This window comes from Macadamia integrifolia, chromosome 8 (assembly GCF_013358625.1).
Source record: "Macadamia integrifolia cultivar HAES 741 chromosome 8, SCU_Mint_v3, whole genome shotgun sequence".
Taxonomy (NCBI): domain Eukaryota; kingdom Viridiplantae; phylum Streptophyta; class Magnoliopsida; order Proteales; family Proteaceae; genus Macadamia; species Macadamia integrifolia.
In genome coordinates, this window is record NC_056564.1 from 10,602,189 (window position 1) to 10,619,587 (window position 17,399).

The window sequence follows — 17,399 nt, forward strand, 5'->3', positions numbered from 1 at the left end:
CACACAATCAATACAGGAAGCTGCAACGAGTAAAAGCTGAATTGAGTTCTTCAAGGGAATCTCATTCTCAACATATTTTATCACTCTTATCATCCATAGTATAAGACACCTGCTAATAACTTTAAGCAAACTAAAACAATGAGTTTCTATGAATTCTAACTGTAATATGCTTCCATTCTTTTACAATGAATAGAAACGCTAATTATGGGGAGTGGAAACACCCTAATGACACAACAACTCGCATCAGTCAAAGCCTTCACACAGTGATACAACTACTTGCATCAGTCAAAGCCTTCACAGACTAAGTTATAGGATCTGAGAGGCCCATCACGCTGAAAAGACATCACTTACTATTTCAGATTAGGAGTTTCTCAATGGCATCCTGCATAGAAAGCAAAGAGATTTGGATATTATCACCATACACAAGATAAAAAGAAAAATTATACAAATTGCTCGACAAACTGAAAGAGAACTGCAGAGAACCTTCAGTTGCTGTATTTGGGATTTCAACTGGCTTCCCTCGTTGCTTGTCACAGAACAAGCAATCACAGGTCTGGTGACTCCACATGCTCTGCCAAGTGCTTGCTTTGAAGGAACAAAAACATAGGGCACATTCTGACACAATTTACGAATTACAATTAATTCACTGAAACAGGCGGTAGTTTATCTCTCAAAACTGTTAAAAAATGCAACATAATGCAAATTTCACAAGCATGGCATTCCCTCAAACTGTTTGTAAGAAAGCATGTTTGACAGAAGATTGTAAAACAAGACTCCAATGTTTAGAAGCATTGGTTAAGTGTAATCTACCACATGGGAATACTCAGATTTCATAATTTCATAATGTTCAGAGTTGGGCAATTGAACATAATCTGCCAACCCCTGAGCCTGAAACCTCCACTGGCACATTCCCTTTTTACCACCATAACGCACAGCATGAGAAGTTGGGCCCCCTGTTCATAATGAGTTGAATATTCCTATGACACTACCCCATAATTATTTCCATGTGGCACACTCTGTAAGTCAACAATTTTTCGGGTTACCATATTCTAATACTAGGAAATGGCTGGATGCAGCAACTAATGCTCATAAGAACAACTCGTGAAATGAGAAATGGTTGTGGCATATCATCTGTAGGAAAAACATCCCAAGCATTGTGAAAAGTTAGTACAGAGCTGAATGGTGACAAAGGATTCATCTAGCTAGCACATTTAGTAGGGACAAGGCATAGTTTATTTTTTATATTCAACAAAAATCATTTCTTTTATTGATTCATTTCAGCTGCAACTAATTTCACATCTAAAAGTTTGAGACCCAACTGCATTTTATTTCTGCAGCACATTAAAATCATGTTGATTAACATGCATGCATGCTGTTTGATTTAGGAAAAATGGCTATTCTAGAATTTCTGCCATCCTGGCAGCCTTGTACGGTATATGGGCAGGATGCAACAACAGAATGATTATTTTTTTAAGTTTAAAGGAATCTCTTTCTGATATTTCTCCGAGAGATGGAGTAGAAGCGATTAGGTCCCAACCTTTTGCTCCCTTGATACACATCTGTCTTGGTCCCCCCAGATATAAAGATCATAGCAATCACATTGAAATATTTTATGCGAGATTAATGAGTAATCAAGGTCCTGTTGCATTAGAAATTAAGGTAATGCCTGCTTACTATGGCCTACAGTTCTTCCAGACTCTAATTACCTTTTCTTAGTAATGATATACAGTAAAATAAAGGCAAAAGCCGCACAACCACCCCCAGAATCTATGAAATAAATTGCATTCCTTTTCCTTAAAAACACGAATGATACTCACAAGCCACACCAACTGATTTTTAATGTATATAAAACTAAGAAGCTTGCTGTGAACCAGAGGGCATCTTAAATGTCCAAGTTTACTTCCACGCATAAGTAACATTAGAAGTAGATTATACTCTTGAAACCCAATCATCATTTTCACAACTCCTACTAATTATATTTTCCCGCAAGGCCACAACTGCATCTTCCTTCCCTGTAGAATCGCAAAAGCCACATCGCACACAGTGCTTTATTCATATTCCATAGGTTCTTAACCCAACGCCCCCAAACTTTCCAGTTTACAAATCATTTGACAAGGTGGAGCTTTTTTTGTTGGGTGAGTATTTTTTATTTTTATTTTTTGGATGACTAAAGATGGAGCTTTTATCATATCTCCCTGTCAATAAAAATACTTGCGTATTTTTCTTTTAACCTCTAATGTAAAGATGCCAGTATCTGGAAAGTACATGTAACAAAATGGCAGATTCGCTAAGACACTTTATCCATGACAACTTCCCCCACCCCACCACACGCAATAAGAGAGAGATAGAGAGATGGAGAGACAGAGTATGCCCTGTAAATTGGTTTTAACAGCCAACCATAGTATCTTCCTAGCATCCACAGTCCTCTTCAGTCCATAAATCACTCACTCATCGCCAGACGCCAGTTTTCATTGGTTCATTTAACTTCAGTTGTACACCATGACAATACTAAACTACCATTTATAACATGAACTTAACAAGTGCCGTAATAATGTAATGCCCAAAAAGTTTCAGACTCTAAATATCAATAGTAAGGGTTTCAATTTAGAACTGGAATCGAAAATCAGAACCGAAACTAGCCTTTAAAATCGAATCGAATTGAACCAAAAAAAATTAGTGCGGTTTAGGTTTTGGAAATTGAAATTCCATTTAATTTGTTTCGGTCTTAGGTTAAAAACCGTCAGTTTGACAGAACTGAACCTCCATCTTTGACTATCAACTCTCCTCACTTCTCTTATGTAGTTCTGTACTCTGCTTGTTTTCTTTTCTTCCCTTGCTTCTTCAAGGCCAGTACGAGCGATTCCTAACTCTTGTACGAATTGAAGTGAACTGAACAAGATAAACCGAATTATTGAGATCGTATACAAACCAAATCTGTACTTGGTTTGATTTTTATGTGAAGTCAGGAACTTATTCAATTTTCTGTTTGCACATATTGTAGACTGAACCAAACCGATTGACACACCATTAATTGATTGGGTGTTATTTATCAGTTGTAACTTCCCAGAAAGGTCATATCTAATCCCATAATGAAATAATCAGAATTCTTAAACTCATCATCACATGTTCAGTTGCACAAGAAACAACTGAAGCTTAAAAAGAGAGAAACTATCCAAGAAGAGCAAGTACCTTATCTTCAGCAAGTAGAGGAAGGTGGAGAAGAATTTCGAGCGGCTCAGTATCAGCTGCCATAACTATGAACTCCGATATACCCCTATTGAGGGTCTTGGTAGCTAAAATTTAGATTAATATGACACATTAGACATAAGTACAAAATGGAAGATAAAATTTTAGGGTTTAGGGTTTTAGGATAAAACAGACCAACCTTCATTTGCACCCTTCTTTAGCTGTTTGTAGTTAGCAGCTTGTTGAATAAGGTCTAGTATGGTTATTGAAAGCTGGGCATCAGCCAGTGGGTACGCTTTCGGATTCACGGTTTCCGCGGTCTTCAAGACAAAACACACAAGCAGAGCAAATACAAACATATATAACCACCATATATTTCCATGAAAAACCAGAATGAAAAAAGGAAAAGAAGCATATACAGAGAAAAAGAGACAGGGCGTGTTGTACCATTTTCGATTATCGAAGACCAGCGAAACTAGGGTTTTTCAGTTTCCCTGCAGTATGCACCAAGAAAGCGAAGGTTGAAGGAGGCGAAGGCTTTAAAGAGAAACGACGCTGGGTGTTTGGTTACTAGACAATTTCAGGCCCCGGTTGGTTGCAACCAAAGAAAGTGAATGGAAAGTGAAATACTCAAATACCCTTACGAGAGAACAACTAAAAAAAAAGCCTCGTGCTGGGGGGTAGGGACTAGGGAATGGGTGTGTGAAGGAGAGGTGGGGGGTGGGGGCTTCACCAAGAGCTTCAGATCCAATCCGGCCCAGGAGTAGGGGAGCTCGCACATGCACATGGCAGCTAGTAGAACCCCAATAAAGCAGGCCAATAACTCCAAAGTCGAAACCTGCAACCCTCAGTATCAATTGTACTGATATCGATTGGGATCAAAATAGATGGGATGGTTTTATCTTTTTTTTTTCTTTCTTTTTTACCCTTATACCTTTCCATTTTTAAAATCATTTTTAAATCAAGATAAGGAAAGGATTCCCATAAAAATAATGTGGGGAGGAGTAGGAATACAATGGCGATACAGTAGATAATAGAATTGTCCATAACTCCAAGGTTAGAATAGGAGAGAGAAAAAAAAATTTAATTACTATTTTGATTAAAAAAAATTTATTTTGTTTGAAACAATATTTAAAGGGAAAGTATTTCTTTTAGAAGAATGTGACTCTTACTTATACGCAGGAACCAATGGGAGAACATGAAGGAGTATCCACACAAGCATCATTTTCCATTCTATTAGGGCCATCATTTTCCATTCTATTGGGGCCGGACTGATCATTTTACGCACAAGGGCTACACAGCCTACACTACCTGCACAAAAGCCATTTTCCCATATTTAAATTTTAGGAAAAGAATTTCTGAATCGCTACGGCAAGTTAGGCTACCACCCGTTGCTCTTTCTCTCTCCTGACATAAAATAACATCACTGCCCACCAATATAAGATGCCACTTCTTGGTACTCCCTAAGGGTGTCAACCGGTCGGGCCGGTTCGGTTTCGGTCGGGCTTAATCGAGCTTGAAGACTTTCAAAGGCTACACCGTGTCCGCCCATTTAACTAATCGGGCTTAGTTATTGAGGGCATGGTACACTTTATATTCGGTCGGTCGGTCTCGGGTTATAATCGGGCCACCTTAATCGGGTTTTACTCGGGCCTTAACGGGGCTACGGACATGTTTAATGTTAAACGGGCTTTAATCGATTTTTAAACGGACCCTCTTTAAAATGTGCTATTATATTCCGACCCACTTATGCAAGCCCAAAAAAATGACAATAAATCAATAAATGATACAAAATATAACCATTATTTAAAATGTGAACATGTCTTTACTTTTTAGTTTTTATTCTTTAATTTGGGGGGTAAAATAGGTATTCTACAATCATTAAAGGATCGGGCCAAGTCGGTGCACAATAGGCCGGTCTCGGTCGAGCATTATTCGATCGGTCTCGGTCGGGCGCCCAACGGTTCAAGTAGCAAAACCGAGACCGACCATTTATAAACGGGCCGGGCTCAAGCATGACACGTTTAATAAACGGTCCGGGCCAGGCCGGTCTTTAAACGGTCGGTCCCGGTCGGTTTACCCGGTTCGGGCCACAAATTGACACCCCTAGTACTCCCCCTAGAGAACCCTCTCCTTTCCATTTTAGATTATTATTATTATTATTTTAGTTTTTGATCACATGTTCGACGAATCTTACTGGTGCAGTGAAACAGTGGGAGCCCGAGCCAGTTACATAGAACTGTAGCCAAGCAAGAACCCCACCAACAGTGTACAACTTTTTTTTCAGATAATACAGACGCCCTAACACAATAACATTTTTACAGGAGTACAAGTCCATAAAAGTTACAAGCAGAACCGAATGCTAAATATTTACCAGAAAGAGAAAACAACAGAATGCCACATTGTCTAATAAATGCATTTATTTTGTCCCTTTCAGCTTACAATGGCCGCAACCACCCGATTAAGAAGCCTAAATATACCCACTTCTGACGTAGGAAAATATGTGAGAAATGTCACTACCTTACAGCCTTTTAGCCTCCCATGGCACAATCATCTTGCAAGTCTTCCTGATAACAATAGACAAAGCAACATGATCAGGCTCCATAATGCTATATCCAAACACATATTTCAACCAACACCCCTGCCACCCAAACAAAAGAAGAGAAAGAATAGATAAATAAAAGGAAAGAAAGAAAGAAGAGCTATAAATAGATTAAACTTACATTATAACTTGTTCCCAAGAGGTGAAAGAGAGATAAGGCCCTCAAGTGTGGAGGTAATTAGCTGCCATCATTAACTCAAGGGTCAATTCAGGTTCAATATGGAACTCAGTCTCCTTCCCACTGTCAACAAGTAAAATTACTATGTGAGAAGAGTTTGTAAGAACTCCAATTATATATGTCGGCAGTCATGCAGCATCAAGTAGAGGTGACTACTGCAGTACAGCTACAGCCATTCAGTTTCATTTCATGTTGGGAAGCTTCCAACCAGGAGATGGGGCTAAGGGGAACAATTGTGCACCCTCTAATTATTCAAGTCATAGCCATTCACAACTCAAACCTAAGAAAAGAAACAGACAATTTAAGGAAGATCGAGAGATAAATTGGCAATTGTAAAACGCACAAGAACACATGGTAAATGCAGATCATTATGTATTAGCTGCAAATTCATGTAACTGAAAACAGAATAGTTTATTATGTGTATACGTATCTTAAATCTCTTGAGTTTATCAATAAGGAAAAACCTTACTAGATGTAAGGGAGAGATGATGCATGGAAAGGAGACAAAATCAAGTAGGTAAAGGCACTAAAACAAAAACAAATTTAAAATTATATGATCAAAACAACAAAAATACGAGCAGCATCTTCAATTTTCATTAGGGTCATAGAATGGGACATTGCAGAACTGGAGGATAGAGATCCAAACCTCCCTAAGAATGTATGCACAACCTATTGAGCGAAACGTTCAGTTATAATGATTTCTAAGACTATGGTCCTTGCTTTTGAGGATTAGGTTTTAGGTTTTGGGAAATTTGAGACTACTGAAGAAGACGAGTAGAGAATCAAGGCATTTTGAAAACATAAAACAGAATTTTTGGTTCATGGCTACTCAAATAGGTGGTATAAGCTATAGAAATCAAATTAAGCAGGACAGTCAAGTAAAAGGGCATTAGCAATCAATAGATGCATCAACAAAGTTACACTAGTTTTAAGAATTGTATGATCGGGTCAAAGGCTTTCAATGTGGCTATTAGATATCTAGGAATGGACCTGAAAACATCAAAGCTTTGAGAATTGAGAAATTTGAATTGAAGACCAAATGAGTATGCATGCAGAGCAACTTAAAACTCGAGTATAACAGACTTTTATATAGACTTCACATCACTGGACTTCCCGTCCTAATTCGAATTCCGAAAAAGAAACTTCCTATCATAAACCAACACATTTGCCCATACTGTGGTCATAACTCTTCCAGATTGTAATTAACTTGTGAGTTTCTGTGTTCATTAATAGGAAACTAAAGAAACTCTCTAATGGAATGTAAGTCAAGCATATGGAAAGTTCTGATCCCTTGGAAAATATAAATGGAAAAAATATACTTGGTTCAACTCAAACTGTTAAAGATGGTGGTAAAGACAACTTAATAGAAGAATCGTCTATTAAAAGAAAACGGTCAGTATCTAGTGCTGGTCCTGTCCTACCTATGTGGGTCCCGAGAGGAGTGAGTTTGGAAATGGTCCTAACCTTTGCCATTTTTTGGACAAAGTGGTCGCTCTCAGTGCTGCTTACATATACAAGGAAAAGAGAAAATAAAATTTCCTAATCAAACTCTAAAACTGAAATAGAAGTAAATCAAATCATATCTCCTAGTTGCTACTAGTACATAACTCAAATAAGATAACAAAAATACCCTCGTAACCCTATGATGCAGTTGTGCGTTTAATGTAAGATTGGGTCACAAGTGATCCAATCCCAGATAGGATCTTTAGTAAATTCAACAGAAATCAGATAGTATGACAGATAGTATGAACAAAACAGAAATAAAAGAATGAAGGGAATAATGGAGGTAGGGGAATAGGCTGGGTCAAGCATCTCACCCAAGTTGTCTCTCACAACACTGCATCTCACAATTTTCCAACACAAAGCTTTCTTTTTTTTCATTCAATAAAATTCGTGTTCAATGATGTAGCCCCTTACAAACTAATATAGAAGACTCAAAACTGACTCAAACACTAAAAAGGAAAGACCTAACCCAATCCTTAACTAATTGGGAAACCTAAACTGACTAGAAAACTGAAATAACAAAGGAAGTAGACTCAAAACAGGATTCTAACTAAACTAATGAATTAAATCTCGTTTTCCTAATTTCTACCTATATTTTAGGCTCATTAAAGTGGTACATTACAAAGAAAACCCATGAGATCAAAGGTCCAACACATACATAACCCAACCTAAGGCTTATTTGCAATAAAATAAGCCCATTAAGTGACTTATCTGCATCAGCGTTGGGTTTAAAATATCTTTTCATTTTATTCCTTTGTTCCTTCCTTTTTAGTGTTAGAACTTAGTTTGGTAGTTTTCTTATTCGAGTGAGATTTTATTCCTATTTTTAGATTTAGATGCAAGTTTAATTCCATTTCAGATTAAGAAGGTAGATTTTTTGAGTCTTTATATACAGTTGTGTAGTCCATTGTTGACAGATTGAAGGAATGGAATGAATGATTTATTTGGTTTTGAAACCTAGTTCTTCTTCTCTTCTTTTCCCTTCTTTTCTCTAATCCTTTTCCTTATTTCTTTGTTGTTTATTTCCCATACCTGCGAATACTCCATTCTAGGCGGTACTTCCAGCCCTAGTATTGGAGATCGATCTCTACAGATACACATCAGATCAGCTTAAGATTTCAGGAAATCATTCTTGCGATAGAAACGACTCACCCTACACAGATTCAAGGCAAGGTTTGGCCACTACAGGAAAATATGACCAGAATTTCAGATCTGGTTCCACTGTTCTGCAGGTTCAAGTTGCAGCAGAAATCAATCTCCTTTGTTAGATGATTCGAGAAATCCATCGGTTGAAATGAGAGCCCATCAAGATTTCCATCTTCGTGTGAAGTTTCAGGGTGAGCAAAGCTTAGTTGGGTGACTTCTTTCAATCGAATCCAGCCTAGATCTCCGCTGGTTTTGAGTTCTATCGTGAATGCTAAAGGTTGAAGAAGGCTAGTCCTCTATATTACAAGTAAGGATAGACTGCCATAATTACAAAAACCCCCTTTTGACTGAACTTTTAGTTCTATTTATCCACTCTCCTTAAATTTTCAGAATCCCTCATTTTAAAGTTTTAATTCCAGAACTACCCCATCTGCTATTTATTTACTTTTAAAGACCTGTTTGTTTTGGACATTGCAGATTTGCCACCCAAACTCTTAGTTTGAACTATCTATTATTCTTGGGGGCCCATAAGCGATCCGATTCCAGCTTCGGAACCCAGATCCGCATCACCCTGTGCATGACTGCATCAGCTTTCCCGCTCTTAAGAGAACTCGACTCTTAGGTCGTGAACCCAAATGCCTTTGTAATTCTCTTGACGCTGGAGTGGCACATATCTCGAGAGGAGGGTTAAACTACAACTCCATGAGTAGGGTGAGTAGACTGGAGTATGGGAGGAGAGAGTTGTCTTCGTCGAGGTATGTTCATCGATGCAAAAGGCAACATCAAAGACATTCGTCCTCCTTGTTTCACCTTGATGGTGTTCCATGCACCATTGTAGAGAATATCTGCCTTTCAATGCCAAGGTCACCCTAAAAGAACATCACCACATAGGTAAGGCACCTAGCAGTGAAGTGGCCCAAATTATAGGTCACCTTGTATGATTGCACGGGCCTCATCTCTAGAATTTGGCTCAAAACCTTGCACATATATCTTCTTGTAAAGTTGCTGTTGTAGGAGATCAAATGCTTGAACTAAATCTATGGAGATAAGGTTGGCTTCCACTCCTGTGTCGAAAGCCATATGAACTGTTGTGAAATCCTTACCATGCAATAGAAAACCCTTTTGTCAGAAGAGGGGAGCCTCCTCTATTAGGTTATTAGCAAAAAAAGTAAGAGTACTAGAGTTAGCTTCAACCTTGTCATTATGACTATCATCAGGGACATCAACTGGATTGGGAGGATGAAGCTCAGGAATATATACATCATCGTTGTTCATATTTGCCAATAGCTACTCAACCATAGTCAGAGGATGGGTCTTGTTGGAACTCTTGCTACAAAAGTGGCCTTTCTTGCCAAAACTATGACACACAAGGCATAATTATCATACGCCTTCCGTGGGATCACCTAATGATAGATAATGGCAGTTTTATGCCGTTTCCTTAAAATAATTATTGAATTTTCCTAGCTTTGGCTCTAGTTCCTCTATGGAACATAAGGAATCATCAATTTATTTCTGTTTCATAGTTTTATTGATTTGAGAGCAGAATTCTAATTACTTATAATAGTTACAAAGGACATTAGGACTGCTTTGATAATTATCAGCCTGCAATTAAGTCTCATCAACAAAACTAGAAAGAACAGTTATTCTTGTCAAAACAATTTTGTTCACAACTTTCCCACCACGACCCATGTAACAAACTACACCAAGTAAGAAGTGTAGAACAATCAATTCATAAGGACCACCATGTATAACCATTTGATCTATGGACAGCATCATTATGGTAAAGGTCGTAATGCCAGAGGAATCATTACCGCAGGGCATAGAGGGGGAGGTCATAAGTGTCTATATCGTAAAATCGATTTTAGACGGAATAAAAAAAAAACATAAAAGGGTAGAATCGTAACCATAGAATACGACCCTAATCGAATGCATACTTTGTCTCATACACTATTGGGGATGGTGAGAAGAGATATATTTTACATCCTAGAGGGGCTATAATTGGAGATTCCATTCTTTTTGGTACAAAAGTTTCTATAAAAATGGGAAATGTCCTTCCTTTGAGTACGGTTTGAACCATTGATTTACGTAAGCCTTCCAGAAGTGAGTGAAGTGGACATTCATTTCGGGTACCTGAAATTCCAAACAATCATTATTTGGAACATTTTCTTATTTCCAGTTCCTATCCTACATCAATCTCCCAATGATGATTTTCCATCCATGGGAAAAAACTGTTCATGGACCATCACCTTTCTCTTTACCCCTTTCTCTTAACCCACCTTTATAGCCTGTACCTTTAACTCTCCCTCCCCAAAATATGTAAGAGAATGTGACAATTGGACACACAATAAATTGCTTCTAGCTTTGATTGGAAGTGGGCATATTCTACTACCTCCTATTCTTAGCTCTTACAAACAGATAATTCTCTCTTTTGTCACTGGACAGACAAGAAAATACTTAGAAATTTTATTTTTCCCTTCTGGATTTCAAGGTTGACTGCACTATAGGGGCCAATTGAATTTACTCAGACATATTTGACATATCCTACCAAATTACATCTAATGATTTATTGTCAAAAAGAAAACGATGACAATCCTCAGACTAATGCAATACCAAGATTAAATTTGAAAACAACTAAAGCAGGTCTACTACAGATTCTGCCAAGGTGCCATCTAGGAAGGCAGATCAACTACAGATTCTGCCAAGGTGTTATCTAGGAAGCTCAAATTATTAATACAAGAAAAAATACTAACAAAAACTACATTGATAGAATACATAACAATTTCCTGAGGAAAGAAAATTTGAATCTTTAAAGATTTACATCTATAAAAGACTCGTAGAATAAGCAATTACTCATCTGCCCCAATAATACTAGGCCCCCAAGCCCATCCAAGGCTCTGGGAAAAGTGATGAAAGAAATTTAAAATTCAAAATGCTGTGGAAACAAAACCAGCCAAAGATTGATACATACAAACAGGTATAAAACTCAGAGTTGATTAAGTAAATGCAATGACACAATTAAAAAGGGTTCATGTCAGGACCTCGATATTAAATGGCCCAGATTTTTTTTGGGGGGGGGCCGGGGGGTTGGTTAGGGGGAGCTTTTTGGAGGCTGAACGTTACTGTTTGCTGTGTCTGCCTGTCCAAAATGATGCAGTGTGGCACCTAAAAAATCTAAGTTCGCCACATCCGGAAAACCTCACTTTTCACATTTAATAGTAACTTTTCCCTCAGCGACATTCTTAAATATCTCCCGAAACATATCATAAATTTTAGTGTTTAACAGTGATTGAGAAAGATGCAAGAAAATAGAACTACCCAATTCGGAAAAATAATCAACTAATCAAACTATCGTCTTAGGCATGAAAGAAATATGCAAGAAGAAAAGCGACACACAAAACAGAGAAATATTGGGACCTGGCGTATTGCAGTGACCAATAGAAATACTGGCAGATCTTCTCCAAGATAGTGGTACTAATCTCTGGGAACGTGACTTCTCCATGCTGGGCTTCAGTAAAACTCCCTGCCGATTCGAAACTCGAATATTAACACAAACCTCGGACGGACGAAAACCCTAAATTTCTCCAGAGAAACATATCCACGTCGATTTCAGATTGAAAGTGATACCTGGAGAAGTGAGCATGTTACGAATGGTCTGAGAAACCATGGCAGCTTTCTTGTCGATGACGAATTCGAAGCCCTCAGCACTGATCAGCTTCACTGTCTCCTCCTTTCTCATCTTTCAAATCGAAAGGTTCAAAGAACTTTGATCAAACAAACATAGACCTCCAGAAGTATCAATGGATGATTGAATTTATCTACTCTCTCTCTCGCCCTCTCGCCCTCTCGCCCTCTCGCGTCTCTCCCTCGCACTCTATGCCTCTTTCTGCCAAATGACAATAAGAATCTCAGCACCTCGAAGCACATTCTATTCCACGGTTGCGTACTTGCGTTGAAAACATTTTAGGGAAATTTACATAACCCTCCCTGTACACCAAGGCCTGATTAAACCTTTTCCCCACGATCCGAAAATTAAGCATTACATGGCCCTCATTAAGTCCACTATGATAATAATAGGATTACTTTTACCCAAGGAAAAAAAATTACAATTTCCTTTTTTCTTGATAGGTAGGGATTGCAATTTCATCTTTACTCCATGCTAAAGCAATAGGTTATCAAAATTCCATGGATTAATATAAAATACAACTCTCACCTCAAACCCTAACATGATAAATACAAGAAAAATTATGATACCTTCCCTTTCTTTTCTTGACAGAGTGAATATCGTCGCACTGAAACTCATATATTAAGAAAAAGAAAGAGAGAATCTACTTTTCTCTTTTTACTCTTCACTCTCATCATAAAAATAAAAAAAAAATAAAAAAATAAAAAAATTTACAAAAGAAAGGAGAGGTTTCCTCTCACCAATGATAAATCCACTTGATATATTTTCATCGTGATGCAATGATTGACTTATGTGTATATCTCTCTCTTATTAATAATAACTAAATAAATATTCCTGATATAATTTTAGTGTTGTCATTGAACAAGATTATTGTAATTGAACTAAACTAAAACCTCCATAAAAGAAAATACCGCCTAAATACATTAAACTATATCCATAAAACTTGAACATAAGAAACAGAAATATATCCTTTATGATTATATTTATTTGGTAGGATTTGAGAATGGTGTGTAGAAGAAACAAAGCCAACAAAGTATCTACTAGAAAAATAAATAAATAAAATAAAATCCAACTTTCCCACCCCATTTGCAAGACAATGTTTTCACCCTAAATTTCTCATCCATGGTTTTAAATATTAGCATCAAGATCATAATTGGTTTCAATCAATACCAATATTAGTATTTATCGAACTTATTAAAAAGTTTTGCACTTCATTCATTAAAAAAAATTGCTTGTTGGACAAATTTACCTTTGTTAACAAACCGTTACACACAGACTAGAGATCGATATCCAGTTGATACTTGAAAACATGTTCTCATCGTACCAAAAGCTCTACAAACAAACAAGACCTTAACGTTCATTGCGTTTGGCTACCAAGAATTCCACTGTTTTAGTTTGTTGAATCCTAGGGATCCGCTGAAAAAGACAAAAGAGAAAATCCTGGGAAGCCCCGCTGCTAGAGGTTAGTTTAAGCCTTTAGGGCACAGGCTTCGCAGTATGGCGCTTCGATAACGTGCGCCGATTCGCTGAAGCCTCAAAAAATGTTTTCACTTTCCAAGTTATTGCATTAGTCCTCAAAAGTTCCAAATTGATAATAGAATTCCGAATTTTTCTCATTAAATCCCCTGATAGGCCGTTCCAAATGCCCTATAGTCGGTTTTTCTGTTTCTTCTCATTGGTTATGGAAAGCAAACACGCACTGCCTCTGCCTGTCGCTTCTTCCATGATTGCCTTTCGGACCTAAACGTCTGCAACTTATCATAGATTCAACTCTTATCTCTTTCATCCTAATCGACGACGGAATTTGGAAATCGAACTTTGCCTTCTTACAGATCATTTCCATCAAGATCTTTTCCGGTTCTTCTCCATCGTTTCGAATTCGTTTGGGGTATTTTTGAATCTTCTCTTCCCCACCCCCTGGGTTTATTAGGTTTCATTTGATGATCGGATCTGTCGGTACAAGTGGAGTTTCTCTTCGATTTCTTTGAATTATTACTTTTCTTTGGTTTCTTGGTCGTTCTCTGAATTTTGAGTGGATCTTGTAGGGTGGAGAATATTCAGAAGCCAAGTTATGGCTCATAAGGTTGATCACGAGTACGATTATCTCTTTAAGATCGTCTTAATTGGAGATTCTGGTGTTGGGAAATCGAACATTCTCTCGAGGTTTACTCGTAATGAATTCTGTTTGGACTCTAAATCTACCATTGGTGTCGAATTCGCCACCAAGACATTGCAGGTGCGTTTCTTGTCGTTGTGATCCGGATCCTTCTCTGATGTCTATAGTTTTCTTTAATGTTTGTTTGTTGTTCATCTGTTCTCGTTTTGGTTCTGCAATCTTGAATTGTAAATGCATGTATTGTAGTGGATCTTGTCTTGATCCTGTTCACTCACTCGCAAGCGTTTTTTTTTATGGATTAATCGGGGGACATGTGACATCAGGTCTTGATGTTTCAAATTTATCCGTACTTCTCTTCAGGCATCTCTCTCTCAAATAAATAGATTCGAATTGTGTTTGTTAATTGTGCTAGTGTAAATCAACTGCTATTTACAAGAATGTGAGACATTTTGGTATTTCGTATTAGCAAAGTGGTTCATTCTTAACGAGGTATCTGTCGAGGACTGAATCGATAGAACAGTAGTTAATTTGTTACAGATTGTATGGGGATTTAAAACATCATTGTTTATGTTAAAAAAAATCTGGATTGGGATTTTGAATGACCTGTGCAACCCACAGTTGGAGATGGAAACTAATTGGTCTTGCAGTTAGGGGAGTTAATCCATTACATAGCTCCTGAACTTCGATTAATTAAGCAAACATGAGAACTTGATCCCAATGATTTCAAAGTTTCCAAACCTATTAGCTTCTAAGAGAGAAAAGCTAGTATTGATGCAAAATTGAGTTCCAAAGTAAACTATTGCAGAACACTATGTGCAGATGGGAGAACGGAAGAGTAGAATTCAGAGCATTCATATGCTCAATCAACCTTGTCATTCGTCTCATAGCTTGGGTTGGGAGCAATACAATGATGGCATTTTACCACCGTCTTAAGGCCATTTGTTTGGTTTACATATTTGGAATTGTGTGTGTTATAATTGTACCTATTGTAAATCACCTGCTATTTGTGAGAAATGTGAAACATTTTGGTATTTTTATAAGCTAAGTGGTCCACTTAACGAGGTTTCTGTTGAGGACTGAATCGATAGAACAGTAGTTAATTTGTTTGAGATTGTATGGGGATTTAAAACATCATTATTTATGTTCAAAAATCTGGATTGGGATTTGGAGATGAATGACCCGTGCAACCCACAGTTGAAGATGGAAATTATTTGGTCTTGCAGTGAAGGGAGTTAATCCATTAGGGAGTTAATCCGTTACATAGCTTCTGAACTTCCATTAATTAGGCGACTGAAAAGTTTCCAAAAACTATTAGCCTCTAAGAGAGAAAAGCTACTATTGATGTGAAATTGAGATCCAAAGTAAATTATTGCAGAACACTATGTACGGATGACAGAACGGAAGAGTAGAATTCAGAGCATTCAATTGTTCAATCAACCTTGTCATTTCTCTCCTAGCTTGGGTTGGGAGCAATACAATGATGAAATTTCCCACTGTCTAAGGCCATGTGTTTGGTTTGCATATTGGAGGGACATGGGCTTATCTTCTTATGTATGACAAAACCGTATGACTAAACCTGCACCATGGAAGGAAATATAAATCTGTTTCTCTCCTAGTCTCCCCTGTATAGATTCCAGTACTTGTGAATTGTGAGTAAGAAATTCAGTATGTTCTCTTTTATTCTTTGAAACAGGTGGATGGAAAGACTGTTAAGGCACAGATATGGGACACGGCAGGTCAAGAGAGGTACCGCGCCATCACTAGTGCTTATTACAGAGGTGCAGTCGGTGCACTCTTAGTCTATGACATAACGAAGAGGCAAACTTTTGACAACGTACAGAGGTGGCTTCGTGAACTCAGGGATCATGCAGACTCCAACATAGTTATCATGATGGCAGGGAATAAGTCTGACCTAAAACATCTAAGAGCTGTACCAGAGGGGGATGCACAGGGTTTGGCCGAGAAGGAAGGACTCTCATTTCTTGAGACATCAGCGTTGGAAGCAGTCAATGTTGAGAATGCTTTCCATACTATTTTGACAGAGATCTACCACATCATAAGCAAGAAAGCTTTGGCAGCTCAGGAGGCGGCCAACTCAACTAGTCTTCCAGGTCAAGGGACTACCATCAATGTAGCTGATTCAGGCAATTTCAACAAGAAAAATTGTTGTTCCAATTAGAGGGGTCCTTATTCCAGAAGAAAGAGGGGTTTTGCACAGAACATTTTTCTGGCGGGTGACTTGTAGTATATTCCTACTTCTTTGAGAAAAATTCCCTTTTAGATGTTTGTTGTGAGAAATAGATTTTTTAGCCATCTGAGGGTAGTCTGTGAAAGTTAAACATGACAGTGTTGGTAAGCTTTGGAGGTCTGGCATTTTTTCTTTCTCCTCCATTCCCTATTGTATGCAAGTGGCACCAAGTTTTATAGCAAGATACCTTTAGGCCTAATTTTTGGTACACTGAGGAATGGGTGATGAGAGAAGCATTGTAATTGTGGCATCTCCTCTGTTCCTCAAGGTCTAACTTGTAATAAAGGTCCATGTCCATGTTACCCTTTAACCTGATCATAACCCTGCTACCTATCAAATGGGCAAAAAATGGAGAGGGAAAGAAGATTTCCCTTAGTAGTGCTTATCTGAATCCAGCTACAGTTGAGATATTACTACTTAGTGCCATTCAATTGATGGAGTACCTAAAATTTTTATACCATCATATCCTTGTCCATTTCTACAATTTGGTTTTGGCTAATCGGTCCTTAATTGGTCCGGTTTCAATCTTTAATTAGTTTCGGTCATTCATTGATCTTAATAACCGAGTTAATTGGGACTGTCGGACTGAGACCGAAATATTACTCAAAAGAATGAATTGCACAATCCAGAACGGAAACCAAACTTTTTAATCAACAGTCTGTCCAGTTTCGGGCTTAAATCATTCAGGTTCGGCAGTTCTGGCAGTTCAGGCATAGTTTGGACACCTCTACTTGGAGG

General features: G+C 37.9%; 3 protein-coding genes across 3 annotated transcripts; 1 reads left to right on the top strand and 2 right to left on the bottom strand.

Annotated features, from left to right (window-relative positions):
* Positions 1–30: 30 nt before the first annotated feature.
* On the bottom strand, positions 31–3,794 carry LOC122086582 (NHP2-like protein 1). Its single transcript, XM_042655495.1, has 5 exons — positions 3,634–3,794; positions 3,386–3,506; positions 3,190–3,293; positions 484–615; positions 31–382 (listed from the first exon to the last, which is right to left on the bottom strand). The coding sequence occupies exons 1-5, from the start codon at positions 3,634–3,636 to the stop codon at positions 356–358; spliced, it is 387 nt and encodes a 128-aa protein (XP_042511429.1). The 5' UTR covers positions 3,637–3,794; the 3' UTR covers positions 31–355.
* Positions 3,795–5,488: 1,694 nt separating this feature from the next.
* Positions 5,489–12,533, bottom strand: LOC122087620 (elongin-C). Its single transcript, XM_042656816.1, has 4 exons — positions 12,240–12,533; positions 12,030–12,135; positions 5,910–6,029; positions 5,489–5,753 (listed from the first exon to the last, which is right to left on the bottom strand). The coding sequence occupies exons 1-3, from the start codon at positions 12,349–12,351 to the stop codon at positions 5,951–5,953; spliced, it is 297 nt and encodes a 98-aa protein (XP_042512750.1). The 5' UTR covers positions 12,352–12,533; the 3' UTR covers positions 5,489–5,753; positions 5,910–5,950.
* A 1,234-nt stretch (positions 12,534–13,767) lies between these two features.
* Positions 13,768–16,860, top strand: LOC122085477 (ras-related protein Rab2BV-like). Its single transcript, XM_042653920.1, has 3 exons — positions 13,768–14,185; positions 14,343–14,533; positions 16,107–16,860. The coding sequence occupies exons 2-3, from the start codon at positions 14,369–14,371 to the stop codon at positions 16,590–16,592; spliced, it is 651 nt and encodes a 216-aa protein (XP_042509854.1). The 5' UTR covers positions 13,768–14,185; positions 14,343–14,368; the 3' UTR covers positions 16,593–16,860.
* The last annotated feature ends 539 nt before the right edge of the window (positions 16,861–17,399 follow it).

What these genes read in the sequence shown, in the direction of transcription:
- LOC122086582 (XM_042655495.1), bottom strand. An exon ending in AAAGAAGGGTGCAAATGAAG is followed by an intron (nt 3,294 to 3,385) that starts GTTGGTCTGTTT and finishes TCTAAATTTTAG; the next exon opens with CTACCAAGACCCTCAATAGG. An exon ending in CCCAAATACAGCAACTGAAG is followed by an intron (nt 383 to 483) that starts GTTCTCTGCAGT and finishes CTTTCTATGCAG; the next exon opens with GATGCCATTGAGAAACTCCT.
- LOC122085477 (XM_042653920.1), top strand. Translation starts at nt 14,369, where the DNA reads ATGGCTCATAAGGTTGATCACGAGTACGATTATCTCTTTAAGATCGTC. An exon ending in TCGCCACCAAGACATTGCAG is followed by an intron (nt 14,534 to 16,106) that starts GTGCGTTTCTTG and finishes TCTTTGAAACAG; the next exon opens with GTGGATGGAAAGACTGTTAA.
- LOC122087620 (XM_042656816.1), bottom strand. Translation starts at nt 12,351, where the DNA reads ATGAGAAAGGAGGAGACAGTGAAGCTGATCAGTGCTGAGGGCTTCGAA. An exon ending in TAACATGCTCACTTCTCCAG is followed by an intron (nt 12,136 to 12,239) that starts GTATCACTTTCA and finishes TCGAATCGGCAG; the next exon opens with GGAGTTTTACTGAAGCCCAG. An exon ending in TGGTCACTGCAATACGCCAG is followed by an intron (nt 6,030 to 12,029) that starts GTCCCAATATTT and finishes ACTTGTTGACAG; the next exon opens with TGGGAAGGAGACTGAGTTCC.